This window comes from Chaetura pelagica, unplaced genomic scaffold (genome assembly GCF_000747805.2).
Source record: "Chaetura pelagica isolate M959 unplaced genomic scaffold, ChaPel_1.0 scaffold3, whole genome shotgun sequence".
NCBI classification, from domain to species: domain Eukaryota; kingdom Metazoa; phylum Chordata; class Aves; order Apodiformes; family Apodidae; genus Chaetura; species Chaetura pelagica.
The window spans coordinates 16,298,008-16,318,463 of record NW_009952974.1 but is presented as its reverse complement, the minus strand read 5'-3'; the positions used below and the strand labels follow the sequence as shown (position 1 = coordinate 16,318,463).

The window sequence follows — 20,456 nt, the reverse complement described above, 5'->3', positions numbered from 1 at the left end:
TATGCCACCAATATCTCACAAAAAGAGAAAAAAAAATTCCAGAGTTACATGATATCTATTCTATTTTGCACAGGGAAAACTGAAATCTACAAAGCAATCAGTGGAAGACAGTAGCTTGCAATGACTACCTGGGATTGAGATAAAAACACAACTATGTAACACTAAATATTATGTCGAGGGAGAAAAACAATCAATGAACATTGTAACACCTTGAGCTGTTTTATGTTTTGCCAGCTACAGAAGACTCAGATATTTTGAAACACATAGGCACACCTGCAAAGTTTTTTTTTTAATTGAAAAATTTCCCTCTGAAATTAGAATTCAGACCTCTATCTGAAGTAGTTGCAAGTGACATCCTAGCAAATCAGTGAGAGAATAAAAATTTAAAAAAAATAATAAAAATAAAAAAAAAAGTGGAGGAGATTGATTCCAGTACCAACCTTAAGAAATTTCAGAGACTGAGCAGGGTCTGCAAAGGTATTTGCTTAGGACTCAAAATACACACTCATTGCTTTAACCACAAGACAGACAAGAAATGTCTCTACTTCATTAGGAATAAAAATATTTCAGAGCAACTTGGATCTTTCAGAACTTCAATTACATTAGTGGCTCTAACCGATCCAACTTTTCCCTTCCAGTACTACACACTGTAAAATTACATCTAATTTACATGGAAGATATAAAGGTAACTTATACACCTGCAATATTACAAGACAGGCTTTATGAAAAATATACTGATAAGAGAAATTTTACCTTGCAGTTCTGCAACAGTCGGATGAGATGCTCAAAGCAGTTACTGTTAAGAAAAATTGCCTGCAGAACAGGCCTATCTGTGCAGTCTAGCATGGCTGTGATGGTATCTATAAAATTAAAACAGAACTGGCATCAAAGATAAAATACTTCACAAATTCATCAAGCATTTTCTTGAAAATAACATAAGAAGCATAGGGAAAAAAATATACAACAAACTATATGCTGTGAACTCTTGGATCAAGAATGTTGTACATTTTAAGCACAGAGCACTAGACCTAAAGCTAAACATTTTGATGCTGTAAAAATGATCATGTAACATACTGTACCTGGAGAAAAACTTAGCTACCAACTATCTTTGATTGCTTTGGGGCTTTGTTTAAAGTCATTGCTATTTGCAAGTACATAAGCAGCAAGCCTTATATTTAAAGCACACAAACATTTGATGCCTCATCATTCAATTACTCTGCATTCTACAGCAGCCTCATACTGTGAGGATTCTCCATTATTTCAGTACTATTCTTCAGTTTTCTTGGAAGTTTGGGAAAAGAAGAACTTGATTTATATTTCCATTTCTGAACATCAACGAGGAAAACACATCAAATCCTGAGTTCTTACCCAATGACTTAAAGGCAACTATTTAAGACCATCACTTTTCGCCAATGTTCAACAATTATGCCATTTGAAAAGCAAACTATCACAAAACAGCCATCACATGGGTATTTTATTATAGACCCATCCTATTCTGCAATTATTAAGGTGCTGATGAACTGTTGCCTAGCAAAAATTGTGTTGTTTTGGTTTTTTTGTAATGGAGACTGGCAGTCCATGAACCTTAACACTCTGTTTAAATGATAGCAATCCAATATGTTTTCTTCTGGGTATTTTATTTGTTTGTTTGGGGTTCTTTGGGGTTTTATTTGTGGTGAATCATTAAACAAAAATTAATTTAATGTAATGTCAGTTAAGTGTTCAAAATTTTTCAATTGCTTAGCCAAGTGAATATTTTTGGTAGAACATTTCATTACATTACTATCATGGTTCAATCATTACTTGCTCCGGAGTTATGACTAAGAGATACTTCAAGGAGTTGCACAGTTGTGTACTCACTCAGCATTTGGATCTGTAGTGCTATGAACCTGTTCTCCCACTGCCTGCATCGCCTTGCATTAGGTAAAGATGAATGGTCTGAATTAAGCAATTTGAAATAATTCTCCAATATTGTACTTGTCTCCACTTGCCGCTGGTCAGAACTGCTGGTTAGAAGGATATGGACAACTTCTGTCAGGCACTTCAGAGTCAATTCTGCCTTCCTGCTCACTTCCTCAGGGTTCCTGTCATCCCAGCTGTCACAGTCTGCTAAAACACGCATCAAGACTTCCATGGTGGCAGGAGATACTGCTTGAAGGGCATTCCTCTGGAACCCCCGGGGAGAAAAAGCAATTACAGAAGTAATAAATAAATTAAATCAAACCTCGTAAAACCAGCAGTTTGTTATCTGAATCATGTAACATGCATTATTATTTCTGTTAATGCCCTGTAATTGTTAAATAAACAAGAAACAGCCTACTTGGATTATATTGATGGCTACAGATGAAAAGCATACCATCTTATTCACTTAACTAAGCTTCCTTTTTCAAAAAGAATGTTTATAGGGAAAAGAAAATAGAATTTAAATGCATCCTATAAAAATCTTATAAGGTAGCCTTGAAAAACTGCTAATTCTAGGTAAAGCTGCACTTGAATTTTCATTTTATAACACCAGGCTGGTCACCATGCTCAATCTCAGCCTGCCTTGCCTGGTGGAGCAGTGTTTGGTTTTGCCAGTCCCTGACAACATTTTAAAATGCACTCTGCTAGATCATCAGAAGTAGGTATTTGCTCTTGACTGGACCACGTAGCACATTACAGGAGTCAGCCAAGACAGTGGATGTTGGCTTTTCTGATGATGAGCATCCTCTTCTTCACATTATTTCAAAGTTTTTAAACAGCTTCCAAGCTATAATGACCCTTTGCCTCTCACTGAAACAGCTTTGGAAAGTAAGCTAAGTTAATTTCATATGTTGATATAAAACACATTTGCAGGTGCAAACTCCTAGTCTAGTTATCCCCATTTTTTCTTTGTGGTATAAAGATACTACAGTAAGTTCATATAAATGTGTAGTTATTGCAGAAAGCAAATTTCTACTGTTATCTGAAAGCAAGATCCAGCTTTTTACATTTAGATCCTATTACATAGAATGATTCCAAACTTCTTAAGACAATCAAATGATTCATAGCCAATAATAAATTCTTCTCATTTACAAACTATGGGGTATTTAAAAGCCTTAAATAATGAACAGATATTTGGAGGTTTCAGCAGCTGAAGAGAGTTTAGAACTTCCCTACCTGACCACCTGCCACAATAGCTCCAAAGAGGTGTAGCAGGCAACATTTTAGGCTTTCCTTCAGATGTTCACTTTCTTGAAAGCATTCTAATTGGAGCAAATAAAAAAGGAGAAGTATTATTTTGGTTATAAATTTTACAAACTTTTTTCCTCTCAAAAAAAACAATGAATGAAATAATAGAAAAAGCTTTCTCTACTCCTATGATCATGCAAATTTTTAAAAAGTTCAATTATATATTCTCCACTTCCTTTTACATAAATCAGACTCAGAAACATCAATTCCAGCATTATCAAAGTAACACAACAAGACCACATTTATCCACAAGGCCAGACCTTCAACTTCAACTCTTCATGCAGGCTGACACAATTATAAACATACAACTGTTGATCTGTAATGTAAAATGAGCCCACTTTGTCCATACCAACGAGAAACAGAGGGACATGCCAACACACAGGCAGGTAGCAAGCACAACAAAGGTTAGAGCAATTTTGATACTGAAAATCTAATACCGCAGTGCAGGTAGCTCAGAAAAACAGTCCCTGAACTTGTTTCCTTTGTGCCAAACTTCCCAGGGAAGCCTGTACAGGTCAGTAACCTTTCTAGCAGTAGTCTCTTTAAAGACAATTATCCTGCATTCTCTTCTCACACAGTATCTAATACAAATCAGTTAGAAACAGCCTCAGGAACTCTTCTTAGCAATAGAAATAACCTGGATATTGCTGCTATAGCCGTAACACTAGACTAAAAGTAGCTGCAACAAACTGCAAAGGATAATGTTATTTGGATTAACCATCATAAAACTTCCAATCACTTTGAGACAGAATTGGTAATGACTTAGGTTTGTAAAAGCTGATATTTTAAACAAGAGAAACTGAAAATGCAAGAATTTTATATTCATAATTACAATACACCTTTAGGACAACTACCAAATACTGGCAAGTAAGATTTCTGACTGTATAAGCCTGTTTTACAAGAAAATTGCACAGCTATTTTTTTAATCTGATCTTCAAAGAAGGAAATAAAGCTTACATGATCACACTATTAGTCTGCTAGTCCCACCACTCTCTTGAATCTTTTGGACAACCTCAGACAAATTCAAGAGCAGTACCTAGCAGTGAATAAATCATTAGGCTGGGTAAACCAAAAAAGCCTCAAATTAATACTGCCATAACAGAATGTCTAAAGCATGCGCTCAGCAATTTCTTTTTGTGTCTTTCTTGCCAATTTGATCCTCTACAGGTGACTATTTTAAACATATTATTGACAGTACTTACGGTAGAAGAAAGGGACAAACTCAACAGTGAGAGAAGCTGGTTTATACTTCTGTCTGCTCTTTTCAACTGTACTAAGGAAATGTCTGAAATTACATTAAAAAAGACACACCAAACAAAGTAGATGTGATACCTTGGGTTTACGACTGACTTATTCATTTATGACTTCATAACAGAAAACACTGCCAAAGCTCAGAAGTTACCTTTTGCCTATAGTAGCAAAGAAAAAAAGGTATTTCATCCTGAAAAAGTGAAATGACAGCTAATCTTGTATTTACTGTTCTGCTCCTAGAAATACTTTAAGTTTTTACAATGCTTTAGTTTAAATACAGGGAAAATAAAAATAAATAAAAAAAACACAAAAAACCAACCAAACCAGGAATCTGTTTTTTAGTCCTTGCTTACTGTAACTAAGCCACCACCTAGACTGCCATATTTCTTGACAAGGCAATTTGAAATGGGCAAGAAACATAACCAGGGGTTCACTGAGGGAATCATCAAATTAAAGGGATATAATTCTGGTGTTACACTCATTAAGTTCTTTCCAGTTCCACCAGTTTAGAAAAATTGGCCAGTTTTTGAAAGGAGTCAACAATGGTCCAGTTACAATCAAACACCTATTAGCATAGTCTCAAATTTAATTTTGTTTTAACTTCCAGACTGCCAGTACATATATTATAATTTTTTAAAGTATTTAAATAATATATATTTTCAGATAATATTTCTGTAACAGACTCAGGAAACCTGCAGTCCATGCAGTATTATGACATCCTGCAGGTTTCCAGCTACAAAGAAACTCCATCAGCCAAGGTACACAGCTCACATGATTCCCACCCTGATTGCTCAGTCAGATGAGTGACACACTGCACAAATGCCAGTCAGAACCAGTCACAGCATCCTACAGATGTAGGCTGTGAGAATGGACCTGAGGTTTCACAAGATTGGGTAACATGAGATATGATCTCTATGCCTTTAATTATTTGCATGCATTGGTCCAATATTTGATGCTTGTCCAAATGGTCCCAATGGAAACAAAACTGAGGAACTAAAGGAAAAGCAGCTCGGAATGATAGTAGCAAGGAGCAAACTTCAGTCCTTGTTCACACAGAAGAAAACCATGCTAATTATAATGTGTTATATACATTTAACATTCTTGTAATTAATTTGGAGCTAATAAGGGAGAACTGCACACAAAAAATATCTTGTGGAAAATTACAGCAGGTCTCACAAGAGCCAGCTATAATAGATAAAGTGAATCACTAGCAGCTTCAAAGAAAAAGGCCTGTGCCTACAATGCCAGAAAGTAAGCTTATCAGAAAGTCCATTTCCTGGCTTCTACTCTTCCTACATTTCAAAAAGCCTCACGTCTCAGCTTTACACTACATGGAACGGGATGTATTAGTACTCTGATGTCAAACTTTAGTGGCAATGAAGTTCAGTTTCAAGCATGCCTGGTTCATTACAATAATTTTGGTAGAAAAACTATTTTGTTAATGCTATTCTAAAGAGTGTATCTTCAGGGAAAAAAAAACTAAAACACAGTATCAAATTAAGCACTAAAGGCTATAAATTCTAACAGTTGCAAAATGCAACATTAGAAGAATATACATGTAGCCACTTTATTTTAGACTGACACCAGGCAGCAGTAGTTCTGTCAGAAACTTCACAAATTGTTTATCCGAAGTTATCGTAAACCACAGTATTTAGAATCCTGTCCTAGTTCACATACCCTGCAATTCTCTGCCTCCAGTTTCTGTATGGATCGTAGAGACTTTCACAAAAAGCCAGTGCATGTCTCACAAACTCTTCTATAGGGGTCTGATCTGCCACTTCTTTTTCTTTTGTTTTGCTTTTTAACTGAGGAAAAAAAGAAAGTTGTGGTCAGAAGATTCCTAGAAGTTCAAAGTTAATCTTGATCTCCTTCAGAACAGTCCCAATCTCACAATTTTTCCCCCACACAACACTATTGTTGAAAGAGCAGGTAACGTTGGCAGGAGCAGGAAGTATCAAATGGTAAAAACAACAGATGGGAATTGTTAACCACATACCTGTTGAATGTATAACGTAGTCATGGTGATAACATGGTTAATGTAAGAACACATCCCAATCTCCTCCACATTAGCCAAATTTCTATGAAGACAACATAAAAACCACAGAAATGTACACAGTATATCACTCAAGGCTAGTTCAAATAATGTTTGTTTTAACATTCTGTCTATAACCATACAAAAGTGTATCGGCATTTCAAAAATACTCTCCAAAATACTGCATGTACTCAAATGTTTATTTCCGTCACAAGAACTAGCTCACATCATCTCTTCTAACAGGAAGGAAAATAAAGGCCCAAGTCCCTCTGCTGTAGGCTGTTCATCTGGAATTTGAGGTTTCAGAGGTTAAGAAGATTCCCAGGACAGTCAAAATAGAAAGGTCAGAAATGGCATCTGCTAACGAAGTTAATAACCTCCACTTCTCCCACATTATTTGCACATACACTTCATAAAACTTTAACAAATTTAATACCTTGAAGCATTTCTTCACTTTAAACTCTCCCAAGGAAAACAAACAAATACATTATTTTAGAACATAAAGAAGGAAACAGTAACAAAGACATGGCATTCACCAGTCCTCAGTCTTGAGGACAAGTCACAAAGGTCAGATGCTCAAGTGATGACACAAGGAGAACTTCCAAGCTATTAAATAAGACTGACAACAGTTTGTCATTCAGAAACACATTATCACCATCTACTCAGCTTATATTTAATATTTCAGTATTTACACTTACATACTACCCTGCAGCCCATTCTATTGTTTCAGGGGTAAGGACAGCCAAAGGACTCAAAAAAAGCTGTTTGAAATATTAATCAGAAAAGGAGATTCCCCATTGCACCCCATTCCTCTCAACACAGTTTACGATAGCAAAATGAAGAAATTATGAGGGCAAGATCCCTAAAAACAGTTTATTCACCCACTTGAACAGAATTACAATATAAGGCATACATTTCAGAAGGAAGACAGTTTCACTGATAGTGTAGCAAGTCAGTTTCCTAAGCTGTTTACAGAACTGTACCTTAACAATGTGGAACAGTTCTTCCTGTATGATTCCCTCAAGTTATTTCATATCCAACATTTGTTAGATTGTACCCTACCTTTCAAAATTATTTCTTAAATGAGGCACACTGTATCTTGAATTCCCATAGATAAATCTTACTTAATTGCAAGTTATTTATTATCTAATCCCCTATTTCAATTTTCATGGCAAGTATTATTGCTAACATGATTGCATTGCTCCCCCCTCTCTTTTATTCTCTCTTCCACTATTTTTTAAGATTTTGAGAAATGACACCTCTGTATTTCTACTGGAAAGTGTCAAATCACATTGCATGTGTCATCAGAATCTGTATTTATAGATCACGATTTCTTAAATAAAACAACAGCCTTGCTGAGTTAATAATCAGGACAAATACCTGCAAAGGATGATAAAGAATTTCACAAGTAAAAGTGACAGAGCCTGCTGTTGCTCTTCCAGTCCATCTGACATTTTCTGGACACACTGTAGCAGCTGGAGCCTGAGGACCTGAAGAATGTTATCAGGAAGCAATGATATTCCTGGAGGAACATCATCCACCCTAAAGAAAAAAGTTAACAAAATTGTTAATCATGCAAATGACATGCTACAAATCCATTTCAATGTGCTCATGAAGTTTTCCAATAAATGTCTGTAAGAAAGGTCACTGAACTGATGGCTTACAAACACTTTCTATTGAACCATGAGGAAATGACTGGTGGCAACATGGCAGCTTCAGCTTTGTTTTTTCCCCAGAAACGAGCTGCACTGAAAAAAGTCTTAAAAATTCATTAAATGGATTCCTAAATGCTCCTCCATTAAATGATCTGCCTTAATTGCCACTGAGAAATTGCATGATCTTCAGCAGGTAAACAGCTGGCCTGGGAAATCCCTAAACATGGAAATAGCTGACCACAGTGGAAAGAAACATGAAAACTAAAAACAAGGGCAACATTTTCAACTTTCTATTGAAGATTGAAGTGTCCAAATATTTCAGGTGCCAGTTTAGTTAAGTTTAATTGATATTCACCCACAGTAAACCTCGTGTCTTTCTTACATTAAGTACAAAAAGCCATACAAAATAAGATACAAAAAGAACACTGTTCACAGTGAGATTAAACAATGGAAGACTCAAAGGTCAGAGTCTGAATGTACAGGAAAAGGACTTCTCAAAAATTCATTTGGCTCTTGGCATACTGATTTTGCATGAAAACTGACCCATCCATATTAGATTCTGGATATCATTAACCTAGTAAATAGGAGTTTTTTTCCTGCTGTCTATTTTTAGGAGACAACAAAAGAATGTTATGTTGCTGCTAAATGTAACAACACTACCAAGGCCAGACATGGCCCTGAACAACATTAGGTACTCTTGTCTATTGTTTTTGCTGAACTGAAACATTTTTAGAAATGCACCAGTGAGGATCAAAGAAGAAGAAGGAAAAAAAACAAAAAAAAAACACAACACAAACAAAAAACCAACCCAAATGTAAAAAAAAAAAAAAAGTAGCTAACCCAACGCTCCAGGAGCAGCCACATAGAAACCCATTTCTCTAATAGTACTGAATATATAGATATGTTAGAACATTCTCTGGTATGAAGACTGTTTATCCACTGTGGCACATGCTAAAGTGAGTTTTGCCTTTGGCTTCAGCTGTTTAGTGACACACTGTCCATGAACTCTACACAAGGAGACACAACCAAGATCTTTGTAGCTTACAAACACCTTTGATATGGCCAAAGGCAGGGGGAAATTACACAAAGCAAAAAATTCAGCTAGCTCAAAAACTCACTAATATGACATTTGCTACATACATCTGTGTAAGAATAAGCATCAAAAGGTATGGAGAAATGCAATGACTGACACCAAACACTGTGATACCAATTATTTGAGGGAAATGGGGAACAATACATTGTTTGGCTTCTAAAGTTTAAAAGGAAGCCTATGTAGAAGGGAAAAACTGAGATCAAATTTAGAAAAACAACTAGACAGATCTAAGTGACAGAAAGCTCCCATGTTCTAGAAAACAAGAGTTACCGTGTATGTATACAGAGAACCAAATACTGTTTGCTCCCTTGCCTCTTCACAGGACTGTGCAATTTGCATTTCAGAACCTTGAGGGATTCAGAAAGGTTTAACACAAATTTTATAGGACTTCACTCTAAACTGTTAAAGACACTAGCCACAAAACTGAGAGCAACTGCTTTTTTTCAACACAACTGCTGAGGAAGAAATTTTTGTTTTCTGTGATAGCTTTACCCCTCAAGATGCCAACAGAATCATATTCTCTGGGACTATGCACATGGCTCCTCATTATCTGATAATCCAACCATCTCTGTATTAAAACGACCATAATTTTTGACAGCTGAAATCATATATCCAGAAATAGTTTCCCTAAAATGGCCAACAAGATGTTTTCAGTAAGATCATAAAATATTTTACAAGAAGGCCAACAGCATACCCTTCATGTCTCACATCCCGAGGAATGTCTTCACTGCAGTAGCTGCCTATCTCTGCTATCACACAGCCCATCAGCATTTACTGCATTACGTGAGACTGGCACAAGAAACACTAATCAGGATTTCTCAGATTGAATATACTATAGAGCATATAACTAATCATAAGCATTTATAAATAATCAAACTCCCCCTCAGTCTAGAGCAAATTGCTACTGTATCACCACAAAAATGAAAAGCTAGATTTGTGGACATGTAGTATCAACTCTTCACAAGACAACAAACTATATAAACCAAGTATGAGAAAAAGAAAGAAGAAAATAAAAATCTAAAAAAATCATACTTGAACTGACATTCTTATGTGACTGCTGGTACCTTACCTGAAAAATATGAGGAAGGCCTTGACACATTAGGGCTCTTTTTATTTATAACTTCCTTCTATTACATTAACATTGGTTATGCAGCAATACAAACTGCCATCTTGGGTGTTTGAAAGAAGTTAAATTAATCTCCAAACAGTATTCAACTACTACTGCTGAACTCACTCACTGGGACTAGGTTTAACCTCTCCTCCACCATTGCTAAGCACTTTGGAGGAAAGCGCTGTAAAAAAAATAGACTTTACATTACAACAACCATGAAACTATGTAACCAGCATTCCTATCATGATTCCTGCATAATTTTAATGTGGGTTTGAGGTCAGTAAGTTAGTCAGTATCTTGCATGAGTGTCCTCTAAGCTCCTTTGTTTGAGGTCACGCAAACCAAAAGCAGAAAAAGAGCATGACAACACCGTGGAGGCCTTAGCCATTTCTAAAAGTATTAAATAAAATGACAATTCCTCTCTTTCAGCGAGGTGGAAAAACCCTTCTCCCAGCTGTTTTTATCCTTTTCACACTAAATACATATGAGAGTAATAAATGTTTTTAGGAAAAGGACAGGTGCACTAATCCTTTGCACTCAATGCCTAAAGTCATCAGCATAGCTATTTCCACCTTTTCAGTAAAAGCATTGAAAACACCATTAATGAACCATTTCACTGAAAAATATACAGTAGATGCACAAAGATGAAAGTAGAACTGAAGCTGTATAAGCCTATAAGCTGCATAACTGTATAAGCCCTACTTACACAGTAGCCAAATCATACAACTGGATACACTCATCTCCTGTATTTAGAGATTTCCTAATTCTGCACAGTGTAGGGTCTTTCAGATTTCCAAAGCAGACTTCAGGAAATTAGATATTTTAGCTTATAGAAGAAATACTCTTATCAGTTCCATCAGTAAGTGACAGGGCTAATTAAGTCTTTCTTTTGGCAGGGGCTGGGAAGCATGCCAAAACTAATAGTTTAATCATGTTTCTTAAGTGGTGGTTTCTTGGATGCTAAAAAATTAGGTGTTTTACATTGACATGAAACTTCATGCCTGCCTTCCAGAAGGTAAGTTTTGTTGAGCAATCTGTACAAGTTTTCTTCTCCCTACAGAGTTTCCCATTGTTTCCTGGCATTTGCCCTTCAGTACACGAGGTCTTTCAGGCATATGGCTGAAAAGTATAACAAGATCTATGTAACGGAGGAAGACGAGAGTCCACTCAGTTTCTTATTTTAGCTAACATCATATATTATTTCCAAAACCAAAATACAGAATCAGTTATTTAATAAGTCCAGTAAAATAGTTGAGTCCACAGGGTCCTTTGGCCTCAAGAGAAGAGTCACTGGAAATCAGCATTTGGTGGCTCCACACTGACCTACTTTTTTGCAGGCTCAGTAACATCAGTTCCACAATGTAAATGCCTGCAATACAAACTGACAAACCTCAGAAAAATGCCACTTTGCACATATCTGATAATCTCACAAATACAAATAAGGGCACAAACTACAATTCTTGTTAATTCTAACATCTATTCCCAAATGGTGTAATTTTTAATCCAGCCATCAAAGCACAGGAATGACCTGCCTTCATGTTGTTTTGATAGGTTTTCTCTACATCTGTTACACAAATGAGCCTAAATCCTCATGGGCCTATTCTTCCAAACTAAATCACTAATCCTGTTATTAATCAGAAAAATACGCTGGTTTTATGCCCACAGAACCATCATTTAGCACAATGAAGATGCTGCTATTGCTCTGTACAACCAAGTTTCATGGTTGTTTTTCATATTTAATTAAGTTGCAGTAAAACAAAATAAAACTGAAAAACCACAACCACACAAACCAAAACATACTGAAAAAACCCAAAGTACCAAGATATTCTCCCCTTCCACTGCTCAGGTTTCAATATGAAAAAGTGTGTTAAAGATTACTTGTGTCAAAGGATAAACTTTTCTCCTTAACTAAGCACAGTAAAGTGCTTTTTTGACACTGCACAGAAAACATCTTCTGAAGCAGCACATTTCAATGTTTTGCTTATTGGTAACTGCACAATTTTGCATTCATATAGGTATTATGAGGAAAATTTTAATACAAAGAGGAAGAAGACCAGTTTTTATCCACTAAGATCCAGTTGCAGCATTCATTTCCTTGTAACTGAAGAGGCTATCACTTACACTTCAAACAGGATCTGATCCAAAGCCCATTAAAGAATTTCCACTGATTTCGACAGGACTTGGACTGCAGCCATCATGCAGGGAGAGCCATTCTTCACATTCAAACATCAGTAGCAATATCAGGTATAATACTTACACCTTAACTCATGATTTCTGAATGCTACTTTTTTTTTTTCTAAAGACCCTTAGTTATGCAAGCATCTCAAAAGCAAGAGAAAACACTGGTGCCTCCGCTTCTACTGGTTTGCAAAGTTAATCTTGAAAAAACAATCCTTAGAATACAGCAGACAGATTCAAAATACTCAATATGGAATTCTGAAATTAGACTTCAATATCACCTCATGATAACACCTGAGAACTTGTGGTCAGCAACATGAATGAAGTCAGCAATACCCTTGGCCCTGAAGTCTTCAGGGATGCAAAACAAAGAACTCACTTTCAAATCTATATTTTGTGCAAATTTTTTAAAAGTTTTCAGCTAAGGTATCAAAATCTTTCATTAAACATTTCATCTTATTCCTCATCTTAAAGCAACCCCTGAAATCTAATCACAGAATTCTTCATCTATATCTTATTTCTCTTCAGTCACTGCCTAGACACCAAGCACTAGGACTGACTAATACTATTTCATATGAACAATAACATGAAAACATTTACTGAAAACTTACTCAAGAAATGCACAAGAAATAATGACTATATTTCTACAGGTAAATACTCATGCCATCTCCTGATATAATGTAAATACCAGTATTCACACAGTTTGATCCTTCCCAAACCAATTTGACATTCAAAAGAAGGGTAGTGACACTCAACAACTAAACAAATCTTTATTTTGTTTAACGGCAGAACTGCCGTTGCACAAGACTGGGCTCTCAGCCAGGTCTGTTTCAAACATCAAACAAAGATGAAAAGGTCTGTAATTCTACATACCTAGTTGGCAGCTTCTCAAAGTCCACATCCAGAAACTGTTCATAGCTAGAAACAAAACTATCCAACCAGAGCTTGAGGTAATCTGGATCTTTCTGTAAGAAAATAAAAGAACATTAGCCAATACTACACTCCAAGTCATCTACTAACAGCTCTGTAGTACTAACTTGAATAAAAAGCTTTACTTTCATAGAATCTTAGGGATTGGAAGGGACCTTGAAAGATCATCTAGTCCAACCCCCCTACCAGAGCAGGATCACCTAGAGCACATCACACAGGAACACATCCAGGTGGGTTTTGAATGTCTCCAGCAAAGGAGACTCCCCCCAACCACTCTGGGCAGTCTGTTCCAGGGCTCTGATTTTTTCTGATGCTTTATATACTTTACATGTTATATACTTTAATATATATTAACTGGGAGAAAGGAGAGAATATGCACATTTTTAGAACTAAAATTTATAAATTGTCAAATTCTCAAGCATGTTGTGCTGATGTGACATTTTTACTCTACTCATTGGTTCATGTGTTTCCATTTCCTGGTACCAATCCCAACCAGGGCATTTTAGCTTCTGCCCCCACGAACAATCTTTACTTCATCTTCAGTGTAATACACATCAGTTTGACAAAATTACTAGTATATTCCAGTCTTGACAGCATAGATTTAGTTCCCAACAGTCTTTGACTTAAAAAATTAAAAAATAACTCTGGTAACAAAACTAATCACAAAATAATTTGCTTTTTACTTCATTCATTGATCAATAAGGCAGCTAGCAGCACAGAGCCAGCTGAAGTATTCTAAGAGAGGATGCAGAGCTTGCAACTTGTACACTATATATCTTTAAAACAGAAAGGAACTTAAATTTAGCCTTCCTATTTGTTCTTAGAGCACACTGACAGATTATGACCAGCAGTTCCTCAGGGCTGGCTACTGTGCCAGCAGGGAGGACAGATACTAGACCACCACAAACCTGCACAGAGAAAATTCTATCAAAATATGCCATCTAAGATAGTTTCACTTTGGAAGTCAAGCTGCTTCATTTTCAAAAGCAAGCTGCCAGACCAGAGCTAATATATTTCTCCACAACTGTACAGTCACGTCCATTAATACACATCCATGCAGTCCCACATTCTACGTTATAAATAATTTTCAAAATAATTTCAAAAGATTTGCCTACAATATTATAGATTTTAAATTATTTATAAATCTGCTTCATAATTTATAAAATTTTGCAAGAGCTTTAAACTTTGTTTCCCTTTTCTATTTCTTCTCCTTTTAAGTTTATATTACCACAGATGTTCCCAAGTTACAGATTATTTCCCTGCAGTATTCCGACCAAGGAGCAATCTGTCAATAACTAACACACATGGTATTCTGGGGCAATGTCAGTGTAAGAGTTACCAAGAAAGACTGAGTCAGAGTCTTGTCAGTGCAAAATAGCTACCTGCAAGTAAAGGAGTGATAATGCATGGGAATATACTTATTTTAGACTTTACCCTACCCTGTGCTCCCAAAAACCCTTCTAACTCAAGCAAGAAGTGTCAGAAATTTACCTCACTATCACTATTAATTATAAATGAAATACAGTCAGATACTGTGACAAGAGGTGGCAAATAAAACCCTCAACTAGATGCATATCTTGTCTGATTATTTCCCTCCACTTCACTGCATTTTCTTATTCGTTTTTTTCCCCATCTCATTTCCCCTTCTTCCACTTCATTCCTAATCTCTCCCTCCTTTTCCTCATCTCTGCTTTTATTCCCCTTTCAATGGTTTTCTTCTATGTCATCACTCCCTTTCTTTTCCACTTAAAAATTTGGCAAAAAAAAAATAATCAAAAAAAGTCCTGTAAGTTACCTTATACACACACATATTAATTGTCTTAAAGATGAATACAGAATGAAGGAAGCCGTTGAGAAAAAGAACAAATTCAAGGTTTCCAAGATACTGGTTTAAGCTTCCAAGGCTGATATATTATCTCAACTGAGTATAGAACACACATGCCTCAGGTTCTGACATAAAACACCTTAGAAATCAAAGCAAAAGATGGGCAAGAAGCAAGACTGACTAATATCCTAAAATAATTACCTAGAAGTAGCAGAAAATGCTGCCTTCAGACATAATGGCTTTTCAAAACTGTTAGTATTTTTAAAGCTTTAAGTTTCCTGTCATTCACTCCAAGTTATTTTAGCCACATTCTACAGGATCATAAAGACGAGTAAAAACAGGATATGATCTTACTAATTACAGTATAACTCAGGCTACAAAGGACAAAGCAATAGAATCCACAGTCAAGTAAGCAAGAGAAACTGCCCTGTGCATGTGTCCATGCCTCTAATGACAGTGCCCATACATGTGCAAAAACTGAATTTGACTATTTTTCTTGTTGAACTGATTTGGGTTTTTTTCACACGAGCAATTTCTCCTTGAAATACATCATTAATTACTAAATTGATACTATTAGTATTCTAAAATTAAAATTGTTTGTTGACACTGCTGAGGCTCATCACTAGTTGTTGGCAGTAAACTTTTGTAAGAAAACTCAGTTTTTCTTGATCATGTACCATGAAGCTGTGCAAATAACTTCATTATATTATTTTATTAACTAATTAAAATTGCTTTAATATAAAGTTATAGATGAGAGAAGGGGAAGAAGAGGATAAAGACAAAAATCAGATTAAATGTCTGCTTTCTCTTTTTTAATGATATAGCCTAAATCAGCTTCAAGCTTCAGATTAAATTAAACCTCCTTATCTTTAAACCATAATGCCTTTGTATGGCTATCACTGATGACTAGCAGTAAGAGAACACTGGAACAAAATAGGCAAGAAAAAGGCATTATGTAGATTACAAGAGACCACAGATGTTAAAAAAGACCAAAAGTTTTTGCCTAACTGTAGTGTACACACTGCTCAATTCAATATGTCACTCAAAGTCCTCCCAATTCTGGTACAAACCAAGAATTGCAGTACTGTCTGATCATCACCTGCAGCACACTTTTTAACCCAGCTCTCTTCTACCTCAATCCACTGCCAGCAGATCAATTATCCCAGCTTCTTAAAATAATCAAATTTGATATGAAAATACCAGGTAGCACTACTGGGATGTGCCAGTAGAAAATAGCTTACATAATAGCTGACTCATCCTAAATCAAATCTAGAGATTTTCATCTAAGCAACAGCACTAATTCCCCACCTCTTGGGGAAGAAAAAAAAAAAAAGGAATCAAGGCAAAAAGGTAAACAAGATCAGTTAGCTACTGAATCTACACAAGAAACACTAAGAAATAAGCCTCCATTATAAACCATCCAATAGAAGCATGCCACCTTTCCAGAAATGAACAAAAAATAAGATTTCTGAACTAGAAGCATATAATTCCAGGAAAAAGTGACACAATATTTAATAGTTTTGTTACAAATTAAAACATAAGTTATTTAAAAGATGTTAGAAACATAAGTAAAAACAGCTTTCAAACTTCCAGTCTGGCCCAGGTTTTCCTTTTTCTTTATTAGCAGCAATGAGCCCAGACCCCACAAACTAGGCACTTGTTGAAAGTGGCAAGAAATCTAAATTTCTGGCAAAGCAGTTTTAAGAAAGGAAACTTACAACAGGTAATGTTACCCCTGGCAAAGTATACAAAAACATCCATTCCTATAACATAGCTAAATACATACCTTCCTGAAGACCAGCCTACATGTTTCAGATGCATCTTATGTTTTCCCAAACCAGAAGAGTGATGGTCTATGAGAAAATCTGTCTTTTTACACTAGTTTAAAATTTTAATTTCACAATAATGACAGACAGTATTAATAGGCATCACATGCACCACATACACAACTTTTCATGTGTACTCCAATTATCCTACCCAGCACCTTCACCTTGAACCAAACTTACTATTTTTAGGTCATCTTCTGCCATTTAATCTGAAGCTTAAATTCAGTGGATTTTAAATTTATTTCTGTTGAACTCCCTTCCCAACCACCTTTTCAACTATCCTGTTATCCTTTTCAACTCATAATTTATGCGTACGTGGTATGTTTGCTTATAAGTCATGTGGTAAACCACAACAACAGCAGAACACAAATTGACCTAATTTTTAAAAATATATTTGTGTTCCTCAATACCATATCAGCTTTCCCAGCCAGAACGTGTAGAAGTCTGACAAATGCCTGTGTTACCACGTGGCAGAAGACTGCATCCCACAGGTACAGCAATAGTTCAGATCTGTGCTGCTACTGAGAGCAAGAAATCACTGAACTGCAACCCCAGCTCCAACTGAGGCACTATAAATTGTTAGCTACTCCATTATATCTGCAGTCCTCCTAAGGAAGCAGTGTAGCAGCACATAATGAAGCATCTTAAATACTCAAATGCCTTATTAGCATAAAAAGCAGTGAAACCTATGGAACATATTATTTTATTCTCCACTTTCATAGTTGCCCTTTTGTTGTAATTCTGCAGACAGGTATCTGGAGACTCTGTGTCAGACAACAGCTCCAAATTGTTTTCCATGGTGCTGCTTGACAGTGCAGCATGCTTTTAAAGCACAGCTTACAAAGCAGCACGTTTTGATAATACCCTACAAGGACAAGCTGTCATAAGCCAATTTTAGATCGGTATTCTTTCCCAGCCCCACCACACACATCCTGCAGACATGCCCTATGAGATCAGCAAGAAACAGAGGCAATACTTAATTTGTACAACAGAAGCAAAAGCAGAAAGAAAGTGTATGTGGTAACAAAACACTTTTCACTAGTTACAACTTTCCAATCACCAGAAGCAAACAAAAGATTGATTTTAGCAACCCTGCAGCTAAGTCAACAAGCATTTCATTTAGTTACCTGAAACTTGCCTAACTTTTGTGCAAGATAAATTTCTGCCTCTTATTTGAATAATAATTCATATATAAAAAGCCTGCATGTCTTAAAACGTCTGGAATATAATTTTTCTAAGACCTGAAATTCTCAGAAGTTAAAGTTAAAGTCTCACTTAAGTCAGCTGTTTCTCTTCATAGTAATAAACTAAAACAAGCAGTCTTAACAAGGTCATCTAAGGGTGTCATTATAAGGATATGTGCAACTATAAAAAAAAAAAGTCAAAAGCCCTTTAGTTTAGAATTATGAAGCAAGCCACAAATCCGTGAAGCCTAAGCTTAGGCTTCTGAGGTCTACATATTGTAAGGAATGCTTGTGAAACTGCTAGAGCAACAATCAGTCATTCAGCTGCAGTAATGAAAAACTGTTTTAAGCATGTTAAAACAAACGTAGCTCAGAGCACTTGTAAGTAAAAATACTTCTTTGTTCCTTCCCTTCCTTAAATACTTCTGGCTTTCCTTAAAAAAAAAAAACAAAACACCACAAACAAAAAAAACCAAACAAACCAAAACCAGAAAAACAATACACTACCCTTTAGGCCTCTATTTTTGCAAGAGCCTCTTGGCACAATAATAGTTGTCGTAGCTCTTTACACGTTAAAAAGAAAGACTGCCAGGCATGAGCAATACAGTGTTTCTAGCAGGTACCTAAAAAAAAGCCCTCAAAAAAACCCACCAAAACCCAACCACCACCATCACCAAAAATACACCACACCAAAAAACCCACAAAACATCCAGAGGACGTGTTAGGGTTTTTTTTCTTTACCAACACAGTTAGTACAATGTTAGGAAGAAAAAGAAGTTGCTAAATAAAACTAGTCTCCTGGTCTACAGTATACATAACAATACCGTGGCTAAACACTGCCAAACAATTAGCAAGTTTCCCATGAAGTCTAACATTCTAAGAGTTGCAAAATATATCTATATAAGCCATCCTTATACTTGACATAACTGGGAAACAAGCTCTCAATGCTAATGCTGGAAAGTAAGTCTGAAATTTAGAATGATGTGGCTACTTTGTATATACATATACAAATTAAAATTGCAGTCAGAGAGGCACACAATTAGTATCACAGATAGCACTGAGCAAAGACATCCTACAACAACCAGGCCCTGAAGAAGGCAATTAATCAAAAGGCTTAGAGAATCACTAACATGGCAGAGGAGACTTGAGGCCTATCATAGTAATTAAAGCTAAGGAATGCAGAAGAGGATGAAGAAGAACCAAAATCAATAAGATTGACGGCTAATCCAGTCTTGGGCAGCTAAAGCTGTAGAAGTTGTGATATTGTGTCCTTTAGGTGAACTTAGTTCATCATCATGTCATTATAATACTAAAAAAAACACTCCCGGGTCAAAAAGACCCCTGCCCAGGTTAAGACCCTTCCCCTGAGTATGCGTGATAACAAAGTGATGTAACTATATTATAAATATGTTAATCACTGACCAATCACTCTAAGGCGATGGACTTGGAAACTTACTATTTCAGGAACTCTCTATCTTAAAACGCTAACACTAACACCAACTTCAGCATTTTACAACACTGAAACATGGTTAACAGCAGAGACTAGAAGAGTCTAATGCACTTTTGACAGGACATTCTCTAAGGCAATGAAATGAAAACAAAACCTACCCTGATGTGGGACTGATGAAATGAATGACAAAAATGTCATCCAGTGACTTTTTTTTTCCCCAGTTAGTAGCCTGACTACACAGGAAGGTCAAACAGAATTTTTTTGCAGCAGTAGATTTTTTTAAAATTCATAAAAACCAAGGCAGTATTCAACACTTAACAGCTTACTCTAAGGTAAATGAAAACATTTCACACAAAACTGGCATTGAAATCCTCCCACTGAAAGACTTTAAAGCTTCACCTGTGGAATACAGGTACATTTACCAAGGTTTCAAATTGATACTCTTTACATTTTTGTTGCTTTTAGATTTCACAGTAATTTCCATTTCTACTAAGGCTTCAAGCAAACAGACACAACTCAAAGGGCAAAGCTCAGTACAATTTTTATAGCTCCATTCAGGAAGTATGAGTTGTTAAAAACAAAAGCTGAATCCACCAGAGGCTATTTGCAGTGCAACATTCCATGCTCTAAAGGCAAAAATTCCCTGCAGGGCAGTTCAGAGTCCGATTGTCAGACAAGCCGGACTTGTCTGACAAGACAGTTGCTTGAAGT

General features: G+C 36.1%; 1 protein-coding gene across 1 annotated transcript in view; it reads right to left on the bottom strand.

The window, feature by feature from the left end:
* The window catches only part of NBEAL1 (neurobeachin-like 1), an 86,563-nt gene that overhangs the window by 46,502 nt on the left and 19,605 nt on the right, over window positions 1-20,456 (bottom strand). The window contains exons 2-9 of the mRNA XM_009996331.1: window positions 13,404-13,495; window positions 7,874-8,035; window positions 6,458-6,539; window positions 6,139-6,266; window positions 4,413-4,495; window positions 3,139-3,224; window positions 1,861-2,167; window positions 754-860 (exon numbers count right to left, since the gene is read on the bottom strand). Of these exons, the coding sequence (XP_009994633.1) occupies window positions 754-860; window positions 1,861-2,167; window positions 3,139-3,224; window positions 4,413-4,495; window positions 6,139-6,266; window positions 6,458-6,539; window positions 7,874-8,035; window positions 13,404-13,495 (1,047 nt within the window). The remainder of the gene's footprint in view (window positions 1-753; window positions 861-1,860; window positions 2,168-3,138; window positions 3,225-4,412; window positions 4,496-6,138; window positions 6,267-6,457; window positions 6,540-7,873; window positions 8,036-13,403; window positions 13,496-20,456) is intronic.